The following is an 18,674-nucleotide window of genomic DNA, read 5'->3' as shown; positions in this document are numbered from 1 at the left end:
ATACTAGTTTATAAATGAGAACGAACAACTCGGTAAGAATGAGGTGATTAAAAACTCTTATAAACACCACTGAGGCCGCTCTGTGCCTGCTCAAAACTAAATGCAAAGAATCACTGCCACATGCCACAGAATTAATTATACCTGCTCTGTAATTTTTGTGTAAACGAATTTATGCCACCGCTTCGGTAGCATTAAACTGTAAAGGCACTTAAACGCCGCTTAATTTTGAATCATGCCACGTTTTGAACAGGCAAGGCCCTTGAGAAAAATTAACCATGGTTTTAATACAGGAAAAAAAACGTGGTTACTATAGGCCTAATTAAAATATGGTAACCACAAATTAACACTAACCTTAGTTTAACCATGGTATTTGTAATAAAGCACACAACGAACACCAAAGGGAACGTATATATGGGAACGGACATTTCTTTGAAACACTTTTCGACTAAAGTTACATTTCTTTTTTAATTTATTGTGTTACAATATTTGTGGCTTAACAAATAAACGTAAAGGTTTTAAAGTGCAGTCGAGCCTCGACGACCACAGAGAGCAGATTCGACGGAACTCATCTACCTTCGGTTTCGTTTTCACTCGGACAACATTAGCCGTAACACCAAACAAATTGTCAACTTTAACACGTGCGGGACTTTTACCGAGCGTTTGCGCCGTGTGCGACCGTAAGGATCTCAGCAAGACCGTTTAAGACACGCGTGCCTAGCCAGGATGGTGGGTAAAATTAAACGGGTCCGACAGAAGCTCCATCACAGCGCCGTGAGGCTAGAAAATGAGCTCCAAAACAAACCCGGTCTGGAGAAGATACTGATCCGGCCGATTCAGCTCATTAAAACAGAGTCACAAGAGACGAAACTCCACGCACCTGACAGCAGTGTAAACAATAATGCAAAGGTATGGCCATTTTTTTTAGTATCATGCATTTTGTCGTATGCTACTAAACGTTTCACAGTGTGGTATCCCGGTGTGATTAATTTTTTCCTCGGATGATCTGATGCATTCAGCTTCATGTGTTTTCCATGCAGGCGGTCAGCTTTCCCTCTGGCATTTTTGCTGGAACCAAAATCTCCCCCGAGTCTTTAGTTCAAACGCTGAAAGTTGATGAACCATCAAATGTGGCCATAAGCAAACAGCCTGCAGGAGAACAAAAAGGTGGGCTTTTTTATACCAGTTTTTTAAATATTTAATAATTATTTGGTATTATAATATTATTAGTGCTGTCAAATGTTTAATAGCGAGTAAGCGCATCCAAAATATAGGTTTTTGTTTACGTAATATATGTGTGTACTGTTTATATTTATTATGTATGTATCTAGGAAAAATGTGCTATGTTTATATATTAAATATATGTATATATCTATTAACATATAATATAAATATATGTGTGTGTGAATATTTACATATACATAAACAAACAGTACACAATCTATGTTATGTAAACTAATTTTTTTATTCTATTAATGTTGACAGCACTAAATATTATACTTGGGGTTTTTTTTTACAGATTTGCTTTTAATTGTATAAATAGATAATAAAAAACCTTCATTTTTACATTTCTGTATTTTGCTAACAAATATAAAATTATCTAAAGAAATATTTCTATTAGCTTTTCTTTCACGCAGATTTGTACACGAGTATTAAACTTAAAATCAGTGTAAAATGATAAATTTATAGGTCAAATGATACTTATTCTGTTTATTGGTCAATCATTTTATATTTTACTTTCTGTTATAATGTTTTAATTTTTCCAATTGTTTTTTTTTACAATATGTAGCCATTTCTACTGATTGTTACAAGTATTTAATATTAATACATACTCTATTTATAGGTAGCAATCATTTAATACTAACTACTTTAACTGTTAAAAATATATAATTTAATATATAAAAATATATAAAAATATAACGGTTTAATTACAAAAAGATGATAAATATTTAAATGGCAATTTAAATTTATTTTTGTGCCACAAGATGGCAGACTATTGCATGGTTTTGAAATCTTGTCAAATCTCGTGTCTATTGTGGAAATGTAAAATAGACCTATATATATATATGTATGTATATGTGTGTATATATAATGTATGGATTATTAGAAACACTGAAACCAGTGAACAAAGATTTGATTTCCGTTGCAACTCAGAAGGTGGTGTAGCTTAGTGGTTAAAGAAGACCCGGGCTCTTCATTGGAAAGTTTGGTTTGAACCCTGGAGCCAGGCGAGGAGTGAAGCTGTAGCAGTGTAATGAAGGTATAGTGCGCTGAGATGAAAGCGAGAGTGCTCTGGCTTTGATTGGTCTCTATAAATGTCAGCTGTGTGTGAGTATTGAGGTTGGGTAAGGAGGGCTGTTCTATTCCTGGCTGTCTGCTGTATAAATAACTCATGCGTGAACATCACAGCGCTGCTGCATCAATGCGCTGACGTGACCGCTGACTCCACGGCTGCTCACGCCAACCCTTCTGAGTTTCTCTTGAGGAGAGACTGGTGAAGCTGGGAGCGGTGTATGAGGTGCATTTACTGTACTTACTTTAATTTCAGGGGCTTTTGGTGCTGCAGACTTTTTTTTGGAAAGTCACCATATTTTTTACACACTTAATATAATTATTTTTATTTAGTATTGACAAAAACAAACAACAACAACAATTCCTCTGCATCTGACAATGTGTAATGTTTAGTATAACTTTTTTTGTGTATATATATATATATATATATATATATATATATATATATATATATATATATATATATATATATATATATATATATATATATATAGAAATGTCAAACAATTAATCACCGTTAATTGCAACAATTGCATTTTGTTTTTACATGCATCATATATTTTAAAAATATTTTCATGTATATTTTATATTAACATAATTAATATTACATGTATTTTAAATGTGTGAACATTTTTGTGTGTGAAAAAATTTAATAATAGAAATGTATTTACTTATTTAATGTTTCAATTAATATTTATATATTAAATGCATAAAACACACAAAGTAATTTTCATTTAAAAGGATATAATTTTTTATTTTCAATTCTTTTACATAAATTATGTAAAAATAAAATCACTCATAAAATAAAATTTAATATATTATATATATAAAATAAATTAATGAGATGTATAGTATTCTACATTTATTATGTGTTTTTTCTTTTTGGATTATGCTTCGTTTAGAATCAATCAGAAACGAGTTGTTTTTGTATATTACGTACACGCATATAGTGCACACAATTAAAAATAACGGTTTTCATATTAAAATGTAATTCGGTTTAAATATACCGTGCTTGATTCGTGCATTCGGAGGGTCTAGTTAAATCTGGTTAAATGTGAGTAGCCGCTGCGCTGGAGCGAGGTTGGCTCCGAGAATGGATGTGCCCACGGCACTGCTTTGACAGAACGAGATCCTTCTCCTCTTTAATTGGGGGTATCGGTGTCTCCGTGTGACCTCGGAAATTCACCTCCTTCACCTCCAGCTCGGCTCCCCAGACGCCCTGCCACCTCTCACAGCGCTGGCGGGACGCGAGACGAGAAGTGCAAGTGCAGAGGGCCAGAAAGGGCAGCCCGGGTGTTCTGTCCGCTCCTAATTGGCGGTGTCCGTTTCAGCCAGCTCTCTGAACACGATGCCCTCTCTGGGATGGATGTGGTTGGAATGATGGATTTTTTTCCCCCCCCTATCCCTGGTTTGCGGCAAACAGACGGATGCAGAGGCGAGATCGGGTTTCCGGCGTCAGGAGTGCAGGAGGGAGATATGAGGGCCGGAGATCCCTATCGGGGCAGATACAGCAGAAAAACACCACTGTTGTTATTTCTGTGGTGGCTGATGGCAGGATCAAATCGTTGAGGGTTGTTTCTGATCCGAGAGCGGTTTAAGTGATGGTTTTCAGTGCTTCAGAGCGTGGAAAGCTGGTCGTGGACCAGGCGAACAGATGTTGAGTGGAAAGAATGGCTAATCATTTTTGCAGTTTTACGTTATGATTGTCTTTTGATTTCAAAATCATCATATTTGTGACGCCTAAGACAATTCTACAGCATAGCAGGAAGTAAAATCTTAATCAAATGAAAGCTAAATCATCAATTCTGTTATACATTGTTCTTTTATTTCCCAATTGTACTTTGTACTAATTCTTACATAGTTTTTAGGGTTTTAAATGACATTTAATTGAATTGGATTACATTTGGTTACAGGGTTGAATAAAAATAAAAAAGAAAAGAAAATAGAATTGGAGTAGGTAGTACTAGAGTTTGAGGGTCAAATAAAAGAGATGTGCTTTTCGCCGTTTCTTGAAGATGGCTAAGAAGAAGAAACGGTTAATGAAAAGGTCTGTGAAAGTGATGTTGTGCCTCTTTGGGTTTGTGCAATAATGCGTCGTTCATTTGCAAAACTGAAGTAATTTAGATAAAAGAGTTCAGAGCTAGAGGTGGTTTTGTAGGCAGAAATCAGCTGTTATTGAGCAGCTATTGGTAGCCGGTACAAACTGATGTACATAGGTGTGATGTGCGTTCTTTTAAGCTCACTAAAAATGATTCTTGCAGTGGCGTTTTGCATTGTAGACGTTTGAGGGAACTAAGTGTAAGACTTGCAGAGAGAGCATTGCAAGAGTCAAGTCTGGACAAAACAAGAGCTTGAACAAGGAGTTGCTTTGGGTGAGAAATTCAGCTCAACTCCAAGGTTTTCAGACCGTCTTTGAAGGAGTTGTGGTTGATTTTGCCTAACCTGAAGGTGAAACTGTGAAGATGTGATGGGTTTGATGGGACCACAAGCGGTCGCGGGCAGGTTGAGTTGAAGCTAATGGTCCGCTCGACCAGCGAGAAATGTCTTAGACGTGCATTTATGCAGATCATCGGGATGTAATGAAAGGTAGAAGTGAGTGTCTTCAGCATAGCGGTTATATGAATGATTCTGAATGACAGAACCTAGTGATGCCATGTAGACCGAGAAGTCAAGTGGTCCAAGACCTGAGCCCTGAGGCACCCCAGAACCTTGAAGGACCTATATAATATATATTTGGGTCAAAGACATCAAGATGTCTACATCACAGATTCACAGATGTGACTTTATGTCCGTAGAAAGCCCATTAAACGTAAGTGGAGCGTGTACTTTTAATGTTTCTAATAAGTCTGGAGAGAAACCTGTTAAAGTTTGGTTGAAATATTGTCACGTTGTCATTCAGTTTTACCCAATTCTGTCAAAATTCAAACTGACTTGCATATTGTTTTATATATTTTAATAAGGACGTATATAACATTTCATCATGGTTTAAATTAGCGAAAACAATCTTACTGACAAAAGGGCAAAACCTAGTATAATGGCAAATTTAAAAAATGTAAAATTCAAGTCTAATTAGTAATTCATCTTCTAATGCATCATAAATTTGTTTTTTTGTTGTAAAAATCTCTAAGATCTGAATTACATTTTAGTGAGTAAATTTGGTAAATCAGGTAAAAAAAAATGTGATTTACTTTGGTCTCAGAAAAACGAAAAACAAATTGCAATTAATTTTTAACCGAAAAATTTTACAATTTGGAGAAAAATGCAGTGTTACTCTTATCATTTTTATGGTTCAACCCTTTTTCATCTTTGACCTATTTATATAATTACTATCGACCATTTAATATCCTTTGATAGTGCTAAAAAGTTTTTTAGTTTAAATGCAATACGTTTATTCATTAAGTGGCTCAACTTCACTTATAAAGGTAATTGTGGTAAATGTACAATTTGATAAATATATTATTTAATAAAATAACACGCATAATAGTGTATGGCAGTATGTGTTTATACATGCATTGAAAGGTATTCAAATCAAAATAAAGATATAAAGTATATTATAATATATCATGTTCCATTTTAAAATGCATGCAGTGAGTTATAAGGGAGTTTCAGGCCCATTTCTCGTCTTTATCATGTGAAAGCAGATGTTTATGTTGTATTTATCCTGTCACTGAAGGATGTAGAGGATGAGGGCGTTTGTGTCTGGACTTCACATGTAGGCCTTTCTGTCAGAGATCATCGGAACAAGTGATATAGCGAGGAGGAATGTGGCTCGTAGGACATGACGTTTATCTCTCTTATCGTGTCTCCTCTCCAGACCTGTTTCCAGAGGACAGAGCTCACAGAGTTTGTCCGAGGCCGCGTGTTTGTAACGCTGTTAAAACTGAGTGAAAGCTTGTTTTGATGTGGACATGACACGCAATCGTTCTGGACTCATAAGTAACTCTCACGTTATTCTCTTGAGTCTCCTGCGTCGAATCTGTCCTGGTTCAGATTTCCTTCACAGGAAGATGACGGTCATTTGAGATGCTGTTTCTCTCTCACACGCACACACACGCACACGCACGCACGCACACTCACGCACGCACACTCACGCACGCACACTCACGCACGCACACTCACGCACGCACACTCACGCACGCACACGCACGCACACACGCGCACGCACGCGCACGCACACACACACACACACGCGCACGCACGCACACACACGCACACACTCACGCATACACACGCACGCATACACACTCACGCATACACACGCACGCATACACACGCACGCATACACACGCACGCATACACACGCACGCATACACACGCACGCATACACACGCACGCATACACACGCACGCACGCACGCATACACACGCACGCATACACACGCACGCATACACACGCACGCATACACACTCATGCATACACACTCACGCATACACACTCACACATACACACGCACAAATACACACACACACACACGCACTCACGCATACACTCACACACGCACTCACGCACACACAGACACACACACAGACACACACACACAGACACGCTCGCACTCACGCATACACATGCACACACACACGCGCGCACTTACGCATACACACGCACAAACACACAGACACACACACAGAGACACACACAAACACGCTCGCACTCACGCATACACACGCACAAACTCACACACACACACACACACACACACACACACACACACAGACACACACACACACACACACACAGACACACACACAGGCCAGTCTGAAAGTGATTGACACGTACAAAACAGCAGACAGAAATGTGCTGTGGATGGGGCTGCTCTTTTCCGATTGGGTTACAAATGTTGATTGACTTTCACGGCTGGGAAATGATCGAAAGCATGCTTTGGCATCAAAATGTTGAAAACGCACACCGTGCAACAATCTGAAATATTGGCGACGTTTACAGCATGAAAGTTTTTTATTATTATTGGGAAAGTGTTTCTTTTTTTTTAGATTTGTGTTAGTCATTTTTGAGCTCATTTATATTAATGCTAATTTTTAATTAATTTATTGTATTTTATTGTGTGGGTAAACTTCATATTTATATTTCACACTATAAGCAAAAATATAAGAATTATAATTATATGACATGATGATAATTATAGTCTATTTATCATTACTATAATATTAGGAATGATATAAAAAATAATTTTTATTATCAAACGTAAAACTGGTTACCACAAAATCTTATCACGATATGAGGGATTTTAACGTTTCACGGTAACAATATATATATATATTAGTTATTTTTGCTTTAAACAAGGTCTCAATAGAAATTTCTAAATGTTTGTCAACATCACGAAAAACTAAAACTTGCCAAAATTTAAAAAACAACTTAAGCTCACTGGAGACAAGTAAAATAGTAAATTAGAAACTAATTGCAAGCAGTTGGACGAAAAAAACCCACTACAGTAGAACTAATAAATAAGAAATGAAGAGTATATATGCAAAAACAGAAAGCTTCACTTTTTTTGTTATTTTTTTGTATTTTATTGTGTTAGTTAGCTGTATTTTGTTCTTATTTTTTAACCCAATCAAAATAACCCAGCTGCAGTTTAATTGCAAAATGACAAAACATCATTTTAAAAAAACACGAGTTATCTGTATTTCAGACAACCTCTTCAAAAGTTACCTTGCATAAAGTAGTCAAATGTATAAAAGCACTGCATATTCTTCACCGTGGAAGATAAATATGTATTATTAAAGTTACAGAAGTGATTTATTCAAGAGCAGTCAGAGATTTTCTCGTTTAGTTGTTTGATCATGACTAACAGAGAGCAGAAATATCAGACTGCTATCACTTTAAGAGCCAATGCACTGTTGCACTTTTCTTTTCACTTAAGATCTAAATTACTTTAAGAATGCTTGCCAAGTCTGGCATTTTGACTCATACAAGTGTGTTTTTAACTGTTAAAAGTGGCAAAGATGGCACAACAGCACAGCTACGTCACGTGACAATGTTGAGAAACAATATTTCTTACGTCCAAATTTCCAAAAGTCTTACTAGCTCTAGGAATCTAATTCCTGAAAGTACCATAATACAATGTTTTTTCAATTCCACTTTGCTTTGAAATGTGCTTCGTGCAATTTTATGCAATGAAACGTGACCGTGACGCATTTTTCTGGAGCTCAGCATCGCCCTCTTAAAGATAAAGGTGTTGATTTGAGCTAAAAAGCTGAGCTTGATTCATATGCGTTCTGAAGAAATGAAGTGTTCGTGAGCATCCACAGGCAGCAGGAGAGGTCGGCGAGGTCTCTCAGTGACCGGATATTTGCAGAGCCGTGAAGGCGTTTTTCACCATCAAAATCTCATCCAAACACTCTTTTTCCCTCCGAACGTTGCCCGGCAACCAGAAGCTTGTTGAGCCGAGTTTTTCCCTGGAGATGGAAGTCGCAGAGGTCGACACATTTTCACGCGTTTCTCTCTGGGTTTAATGCACTTGTGTTATTTTTGGACTAAACGGTCACTGTAGTTTAACAACACGGATCGTTTCAGAGTACCAAGCGAAATTTTATGCTGTTTTATGGTGATTTTCACAGCGGCTCAATTACTATAGATTACACTTACATCAGATCTGTATAATATTCATATTATATAGTGTATATATATATATATATATATATATATATATATATATATATTTTTTTTTTTTTTTTTTAATGCTTTGTATTTTAATTTATAATTTACTAAATAGTATGACTTAATAAAATGTATTTATTTGCAAGAAAAATTTTATTAGGCACCCAATATCCATTTTCTGCACAAATTTTTTTTTTTTTTGAAGCAAATAATTTAAATATTTTAAATTAGCGTAATTATTTTAAGCTTTTTTTCATTATTACTAATATCAATGGTTGCACTGTTCAAACAATATTAAATTATTATTTTAGTCTTTTTTTGTGCATTTTTGGAAAATTGGGCATTTTAATGCACATTAAAATGTTTTGATAGTTGTTATTATTATTGATAATAATACTTTTACTAACAATCAGAACGTTATGATGTGTAATAAAACTATTTAATTAAAGTGCACAGTAGGTGCATTTTTATACAAATCTTGACATTTGTATTTTTGCTATTGAATATTGCATTAGTAATTATTATTACAAAAATATATTATTTTAAGCACCCAGTAAGTGAGTTTTCTGAAAGAATTAAAATATTGTGAAGGTAAATTTTTGTACTTATTTTTAAATTATAATTATTATTGTTGTTGTTGCTGTTATTATTTGTATTATTATTATTATTATTGTTATTATTATTATTATTATTATTATATCAACAGTTGCACTTCTGTAACAATATTAAATAGTTAATTTAGTCTTAAAAGCTCCCAATGTGGAATTTTTTTATAAAAGTGAGGCATTTCATGTATTTTATCATCATACATTATAATAATTTTTGTTAATTAATAACAATTTTATATTTTTATTTATTTATTTTTATTTATCTTATACGTCCCACATGACGGCCAAAAAGAGGTTTATTTGTGGTTTGACCCCAGTGGTCTGTGAATGACCTCTGTCAGATGGACATTACACTGATACACACACACACACACACACACACACACACACACACACACACACACACACAGAGAGTCACGTAAACTCCTCTGATGCACAGAGGTCAGCGCGATCGTTAAATACACACAATATGCTGCTTCTGATAAGACGTCACTATCTGGGAACGGGAAGTTGCACGCAGCTAAACAGACATCCTACGTTATTTTCTTTTCTGTATGCAATCCTACAGCCACGACGCACGCTGGCCTATTTGATCTGATTAAAATCAGTGCCGCTTCTGTGTCATTTCAGAACATTGTTAAAAATTCAATTTATTGTACTTTTTCCCACCATACATTACTTTGTGGCCAGCTGTGCAGTTCCTGGCTCGCGTCTCTTGGGAACTGAACCGAACCTGCAGCCTTTGTGTTTTAACTGATCGGCTGCCGCTGCGATATTTTGACAGGTGTGTGAAGTTCATGCTCTGCAGACAAAACAAAACCCACATGAACCGAAACACCTGCGTTTAAACCAAAACTAAAACCCCCTTCAAAGAACGAGCTGAAAATCGAATGCTTGTGTTTTGCGTCTTCGTGTGTAAACTTACTTAAAACGTAAACACTAAACTTACACCGCAAACTTAAAACGTTTTTCTTACATAGATTATGTTTTGGTTTTATTTCAAGATTTTCTAGTAAAAAGCAAAAACTCACTTAATTAAATTTGGGCTTGTTTTGTTTTCTGAAACCGAAAGATTTTATGCAGTGTAAAAACCAAAAAATGTCATAAACAACAAATAATATAAATTTTCATTAATTGAAATAAATTTAAAATGAAGCTTAAAACAAAAAAGAGAATACAAGATGAAAAACTTGTTTTTGAATGAAAAATGTTTAAATAGCATTCATTAAATAACATAAATATAAATATTAGATCTGAAATAAAATATCAATATTAGATGGAAAACAAACTTCCATTTTAAAATAATTTAAAGAGAATGATTTATTAATTATAATAAAGCTTAAATTACAATATATTTTAGATAGAAAACTTAAACTTAGCATAATCTTAAAATGTCTTTATAAATGTTTCAATTAACTGAAATAAGTGGAAACATTAGAATTAATCTAAGAAGGTAAAAACAAATAAAAATTACAAATAGCTTGAAAAATAAATATTAAAATTAAAACAAAATTAGTATATTAATAATAGATTATATTAATAATAAAATATATTCTAGTAATAAAATATATTAATAATAAAAAACTCGATAAAAAAATTATCAGTCTATAAGGAAATGTCTTTTTTTTTTTTTTTTTTTTTTTCAGGAACAGGAGAAAAGAAACAACAGTCGAAGAAAGAAAAAATGAAGGAGCGCAGGGAAAGATGGCTTAACAGTGAGTATTTCTTCTCCTTCTCTTCTTCCCGTTTCCCGCAAAGAAAAGCACTAATATCATCAGCCGAATCCCGAAACGCTCACGTGAGACCGTGTCTGATCTCATGGGCGAAGAGGAGCTTCAGAGATGGCTTTGGCGGGATCATTAACGCCTGTAATCGCTCGGGCCGATCAATGCGCCGCGTAACACAAGCTCCGGCCGAGGTGATTATAATTAGGATCTAATGGGGCTCGCGGCTCCAGACGAAACCCAAGCCTCAGACAGAATGTCGCATTGTCAGGAAATTAAAAAGGAGAGAGGTTTGAGACGTCGATGGATTCATGAAACGCGAAGACCTTCAAGGTCTCTACAAACGGTCTACCAGAGCACTTGCGTGCAAGGTCATAGCGGAAGACGAAAACAAAAAAATGGCCGCTTGCGAGATGAAAAATGACATTTATTTTGTGTTCGCAAAAAGACGTAGCGCTTCTGTCAGCGCTTCTTTTTTCTGCCCTATATGTACTTTGTTGTTTTTGGACTGGAGCACCTTGGGTGTCCTGCTTTCTGTCTCTGAGCTTCGGCTTTGCTTTTAGATGCTCGGGTAACATCAGACCGTTCCTGCAGGAGTTATTTTCTGGACCGGAATCAACCCGTCCTTTAAAATCCACAACTTCTTTATTTATTTATTTATTTATTTATTTATTTTTTTTATCAGTAATTATGCGTGTTAACTTCTGCAAATGTACTGTGATATTTATTTAAAGCCAGATTCTTTGCTGCGATTTTAAATAAAAAATATTAGAAAAATATTAGAAGAGATAAGGGTTGTGCATTTTCCACTTTTTGTGTAAAAAAAAAAAAAAAGTTATATAAAAGCTTTTATGAATTTGTGCTATTTTATTGGATACCTTTTTGTTTTTAAAATATATATTTTATGATTTTATTTGAAACTTGCAAATGCATAACCTTTTATCTTTATTTTTTTAAAGATTTTTTTTTTCTTTTACATTTTTTGTTTGTTTCTAATTTAAACATTTTATGGTTATTTTGCTTTCAAACTCCTTTGACATTTTAATTCATTTTGTGAATTTGTTTTAGTTTGCATGCTTTTTTTATGGCTTTTTGCTTATATTTATATTTATGTCATTTTATTATTTTTGTAATTTTTTTTTTGTTTGTTTTATACATTTTTTTTTGTTTTATTTTATGCTTTATTAAATTCACTTTCATGCCACTTTAGGTAATTTATTATATGCTTCATTTTTATTTTAACACGTTATTTTAATATTCCTTTAATATATATATTTAATACTTTATTAAATTCTTTACTTTTAAATAATGCCTTTTTATGTAGTTTTTTTTTTTTTATTTAGTTGTTGCAACTATTTTATTCCTTTTCGTTTGACAGAAATCAGAAAAAGCACAGGCAAATGGCTTCATTACATCCCATCGTTTAAGCTCTTTTCCCCATGTGCTTTGTGTGTGTGTGTGTGTGTGTGTGTGTGTGTACCGTCTCCAGAGATCAGTGCGATCAAGCTGGCTCGTGAGCAGCAGGTGGCGCAGGCTCGGCGGAAGGCCACGCCCGTGGTGGGCGACATGAGACCCCTGGCCGACGCCCTTCCTGAACTCTCCCAGCTCCTCCCGTCTCTCAAAACCTCCGCCAGCGCACAGCTGAGGAACAAAGCGTAAGCACACAAGCTCTGGGATGGTTGATGCAGATTAGAGAATATTTTCTGGCGTGAATGCTTTTGCAGGCGCGCGGTGACCGCCTCATTTCAAATGAAACGGCTTTTGCAAATGTATTTTCACGTCTTATGAACTACGAGCCGGGCATATTTAAATAGCAATATTAAATGCGCATTTGCTTGTTTTGTTTTTTTTCTCTGCGTCGTGCATGTAATCTGCCAAAACTCAAACTGAGTTCCTTTGCGTTTGAATTTCCGACGTCTGCATCGACGCCGTCAATCAAAGCGAGGGGCCGGGGCAAGACTAGGGGGCGTGTTTGTAGTGGCAGGTGATGTCACTCGCAGACAACCGCGCCGAATGCTTTAAAAAATGGAGGTAATCAATAAAAACTAATCAGTTCGTGCCCATGTGAACGAACAGACAACCTTCTTGGCACAATGCATGTTACTGTGTTTTTTTTTTTGTTTCTGCGAAATACAGACTTTTTCAGCTGTAATGTGGCAGTCACGAAAATGCAAATGGCAATGCAATTCATTCATTTATAAATAAATATATATTTATTGTTACTTATTTCAGTTTAAGTTTATTTTATTTCAACTGACCAAAATGTTTTTTGTTGTTGTTTTTTTTAGTTAACTGCAATAAACCTGGCGTTGAAATGTAAACCTTGAACGGCAGACAAAACGTTTCAGTCCTTTGATATTTTTACCAACCCCCCATAAGCGCATTACAGTAAAAAGCCCATTTATTTCAGCTCTGAATGTCTTTCCTGAGACATGAAGGACGCCACGTGTCGCCAGCAGTCGCTCTGTTTTGTAGATTCGTCTGAGCACGCGCAACTCTGAAAGACGCAATGTTTCTCACAAACTGTTAACTGGCTTTGATCCGAACCACATTAGTCTGTTTGTTTGTGAGGTTTTATCTGTTAGTCATTTGATGTGCTGTGAAGTCCTGCTTTGTCTTGCATGAGTAATAAACACTTGTGTGAGGAAACCCTGCGCTCCGGAGAACTTCAGAGAGCGTCTTCAAACATGCCTCTAAGTCTCTATATATAAAACACTCAAGCTTTTTTCTGACGTGTTGTTTTTTTTTTTTTTTTTTTTTTTTTTTTTTTTTTTTTAAGTTAATGATGATAAATATAAATTGTTCTGCATGTTACACAATTGTTTCTTCTTGCTTCTCGCCACAGTTCGGTTAAGAAGAAACCAGAACCCACGAACTACTACTTGATGAAACCAGGCCAGAAACGAAAAATACTGTAAGATAACGGCTAATACTTTCACATTAGATCATCAATTATTTAGCACCATATATATATATATATATATATATATATATATATATATATATATATATATATATATATATATATATATATATACACACACATATATACACACACACACATATATACACATATACATATATCAAACTAAATTTATATTACAAAATTAAAAAGTAATATCATGTTTTGTTATATATATATATATATATATATACACACACAACCCCTGGCAAAAAGTATGGAATCACCAGTCTTGGACGAGCACTCATTCAGACATTTCATTCTGTAGAACAAACTCAGATCACAAACATGAAACAATCATGAAGTCATTCCAAAGTGCAACTTCTTGGCATTCAGAAACACTAAAAGAAATGAAGAAAAAACATTGTGATAGTCAACAAATGCTACTTTTATAGAGCAAGCACAGGGAAAAAAATATGGAATCATGAAAAACAGACAAAAAAAAAAAAAAAAAAAGTCAAATCATATCACTAGTATTTAGTTGCACCACCTCTGGCTTTTATAACAGCTTGCAGTCTCTGAGGCATGGACTTGATGAGTGACAAGCAGTATTCTTCATCAATCTGGTGCCAACTCTCTTTGATTGCAGCTGCCAGATCAGCTTTGCAGGTCGGAGCCTTGCCGTGGACCATTTTTTTTCAATTTCCACCACAGGTTTTCAATTGAGTTTAGATCTGGACTATTTGCAGGCCAAGACATTGACTGGATGCGTCTTTCTCCAAGGAACGCTTTCACAGTTTTTGCTATATGGCACGATGCATTGTCATCTTGGAAAATAATTTCATCATCCCCAAACATCTTTTCTATTGAAGGGATAAGAAAACTGTCCAAAATGTCAATGTAAACTTGTGCATTTATCCCCAGTGCTTTTGCCTGACATGCAGCCCCATATCATCAAGGACTGTGGAAATTTGGATGTTTTCTTTAGGCAGTCTTCCTTGTAAATGTCACTGGAACGGCACCAATCAAAAGTTCCAGCATCATCACCTTGTCCAATGCAGATTCGTGACTCATCACTGAAGATAACCTTCATCCAGTCATCCACAGTCCATGATTGCTTCTCCTTAGCCCATTGCAGTCTTGTTTTTTCTGTTTAGGTGTCAATGATGGTTTTCTTTTAGCTTTTTCTTTAGGCGATTTCTCACAGTTCGGTCACATACATTGACTCCAGCTTCCTCCCATTTATTGTTCATTTGTTTTGTTGTGCATTTTTGGTTTTCAAGAGATATGGCCTTCAGTTTTCTGTCTTGACGCTTGGATGTCTTCCTTGGTCTACCAGTACGCTTGGCTTTAAGAACCTTCCCATGCTGTTTGTACTTGGTCCATATCTTAGATACAGCTGACTGTGAACAGCCCACATCTTTGGCAACCATGCGTGAGGAGTTACCTTCTTCAAGAAGTTTGACAATCCTCTCTTTGGATTCAAGAGACATCTCACTTGTTGGAGCCATGACTCTTGCCAATCCACTTGGTCTAGCAGCCCTCCATGGTGTGATAACTGCAATGCTTTTAACTGCAGACTAATGAGCAGATCTAATCTGAGACAGGTGCACAATTAAGGAAAGGAAATTGACTGAATGAATCCTTATTTTCTCCTCAGAATTGAATGATTCCATATTTTTTTCCTCAGAATTGAATGATTCCATATTTTTTTTCCCTGTGCTTGCTCTATAAAAGTAGCATTTGTTGACTATCACAATGTTTTTTCTTCATTTCTTTTAGTGTTTCTGAATGCCAAGAAGTTGCACTTTGGAATGACTTCAGGATTGTTTCATGTTTGTGATCTGAGTTTGTTCTACAGAATGAAATGTCTGAATGAGTGCTCGTCCAAGACTGGTGATTCCATACTTTTTGCCAGGGGTTGTGTGTATATATATATATATATATATATATATATATATATATATATATATATATATATATATATATATATATATATATATATATATATATATATATATATATGCAGTTTAAAATTAAAAAGATGCTTATTCAATTCCAAGCCATTAAAACAATTTGTTATACTGCATGCTGTATTTTTGTAATAATATATAGTTTTGTAAAAATACAGTTTCCACAGAATACTATAAAAACACTAATTGCAAATTGGTGAGATTATTAACGTTTTAACGTTCAGTGCTTTTGTAATATTGTCATGCAGGCACGTCACACAAAAACAGAAAATTATTTGCTAAATATTTTTGATCGAAATAAACGTTAACATTTTTATTGCAATAAATCAATGTATTGTTTCAATGTTAAATGGGTCATTGTGCATCACTTCACATAAAATAACCAAATATAATACTGCATTAATTACGGAGGTTCTGTCCCATAACTTTTTTTTATTTGCGCACAGATGTTTTAACAAAGTCAAATGTCCAACGAATCGTTGTGTTTGTCTGTTTCCAGCGAGATGGAAACGTCTCACTTCAGCGAGGCCGCGAAGAATCCCGCCTTCAAGACCAACCCTTTATCTGCCATCAGCGATCTCCTGAGAAAGCGGCTCAAGCGGGAAGACGAGCAGAGCTAATCGCCCCCTTGACAGACTTCAAGAACTGCGTTTATCATCCCACGAAACAAACTGCGAAATGCAGTAGGCCCCGGTTTCACGCTTCGTAACAAAATATGAAAATGAAGAGGAATCCGGACATTTGCGTCCCTTGCTTAATCCGACACGCATAAACACTACGGTTCATGGTGTTTTCTCTGTGAATGAGTACGAGTTTGGGTTTTTAATCGTGCCACAGATGTTTCCGCGCCGTCTGTTCCACAATGAAAATAAATCCCGTGGAAAATGATCGCTCGTATATCTTTTTTGTCCTCCTCGGCAGCGCATGCGAAGAAAAGCTAAACAGATCCACTCCAGGCGAACCGAAAGTGATGCATTATTTACTCTGAGAGCGACTCTACCTGCTGCTTTCGTTCATTGAATATCACAGGCGAAAGCCTCTAATTGAAGCTAGATCTGATGGATCGGGTGTTTAGCGGGTGCTTCTGTATTTCCATGGCAACACGTTGTAAAAAGAAAGAAAGGGCGACGGTGGCGGTAACGCTTTTTCAGAGATGAAGGAGAGCCGGGGGCCTGGAGACATTGACCTGAGCGAGGCTGGAGGAGATCTGGGATGTCTTGGGTCTTGTTTCAGTCCCTTCACAATCCCATGTAACGCAACAGGAGAACAGAGTCGGCACAGAAGTAATGGTTTATCTGAGAGGGGAATGTGGGAGCAGATAGTAGATGTTCTTCACCCACACAACTTTCTTCTCGGTTTGTCCTGAATCCATTTATTATAGGAAGAGATACTAAACGGGGAAATGTCTGGGATTTATAACAGATGGTTCAAAGAAAAGCAACGTTTACATATTAATATCTGACCAGCAATAATCAAACATCAGTGTCAGAAATTAAAAATATTCCTAGAATCTATCTATCTATCTATCTATCTATCTATCTATCTATCTATCTATCTATCTATCTATCTATCTCTGTTTAGATCTATCTATCCCTATTTATCTATAATCTATCTATATCTGTTTAGATCTATCTATCTATCTATAATCTATCTATCTATATCTGTTTAGATCTATCTATCTATCATCTGTCTGTTTAGATCTATCTATCTGTTTGTTTTTTTCGTTTGTCTATCCATCTGTTTATCTATTTTATTTGTCCATTTTTGTTCATTCATTTGTCTATCTATTGTTCATTCATTCTTTTTCTATTCTGTTCATTTTTTTCTGTCTATTCATGTTTTTCTTCTCTCTTTTGTTCATTTGTTCTTCTTTCTCTTGTTAATCTTTCTGTTTTAATACAGATGGTTAAAAGAAAACTATAACAATAAGCAATATAATAAAATACAAAAAATACTTTTTTTTAGTATTTTATTATATTGTTTTATTATTATTATAGTACATATTCTTACACATTCAAAGAGAGTCATGCTTTATAATGCAGTTTAAATTAACGTGTTGCATTTAATAGGTTTTAAATATAACAAAGTGTAGAATAAAAAGGTGCTGTATGGATTTATGCATGTGATTTAGACTATAAGGTAAAATAAATGCATTACTGAAAATCTCAAAACATGAGCAATAATGCACACCCAAGTCAAAAGAAAAACTAGTTATGAACGTGGTATATGATTTTATTTTCTCGTTGTGACATTTTTATGTTCAATGATTTACAGTATTTTTAATTTTTCTTTTACAGTTACATGATCGTTCTAGTAATGAGATTTTTGGTCTTAATGGCGCGTGGCACAAGCTTAAATTTCACTTTGCTCTTAAATTCTTGCAGCGTTTCTAAAATAAAATTTGGCTGTTATATAAAGCAATATGCGTCAGTAGATGGAGGCGGCTGCTCTGATTCCTCCTCGACTCCTCTTCATCCTTGAGCGGGTCAGACTCACACCCCTGTCCCCCTCAGAAGAGTGAGTCACACACACACACACACGGGGTCAGGAGCCACCACAAACC

General features: G+C 35.4%; 1 protein-coding gene across 1 annotated transcript; it reads left to right on the top strand.

Moving 5' to 3' along the window:
- Positions 1-586: 586 nt before the first annotated feature.
- On the top strand, positions 587-16,999 carry slx9 (SLX9 ribosome biogenesis factor). Its single transcript, XM_043222221.1, has 6 exons — positions 587-906; positions 1,038-1,164; positions 11,159-11,227; positions 12,726-12,891; positions 14,082-14,150; positions 16,611-16,999. The coding sequence occupies exons 1-6, from the start codon at positions 724-726 to the stop codon at positions 16,729-16,731; spliced, it is 735 nt and encodes a 244-aa protein (XP_043078156.1). The 5' UTR covers positions 587-723; the 3' UTR covers positions 16,732-16,999.
- Positions 17,000-18,674: the final 1,675 nt, after the last annotated feature.

Source organism: Puntigrus tetrazona, chromosome 22 (genome assembly GCF_018831695.1).
Source record: "Puntigrus tetrazona isolate hp1 chromosome 22, ASM1883169v1, whole genome shotgun sequence".
NCBI lineage: Eukaryota > Metazoa > Chordata > Actinopteri > Cypriniformes > Cyprinidae > Puntigrus > Puntigrus tetrazona.
The sequence above is the reverse complement of the archived record's forward strand: the minus strand, read 5'-3'. Positions and strand labels throughout refer to the sequence as shown.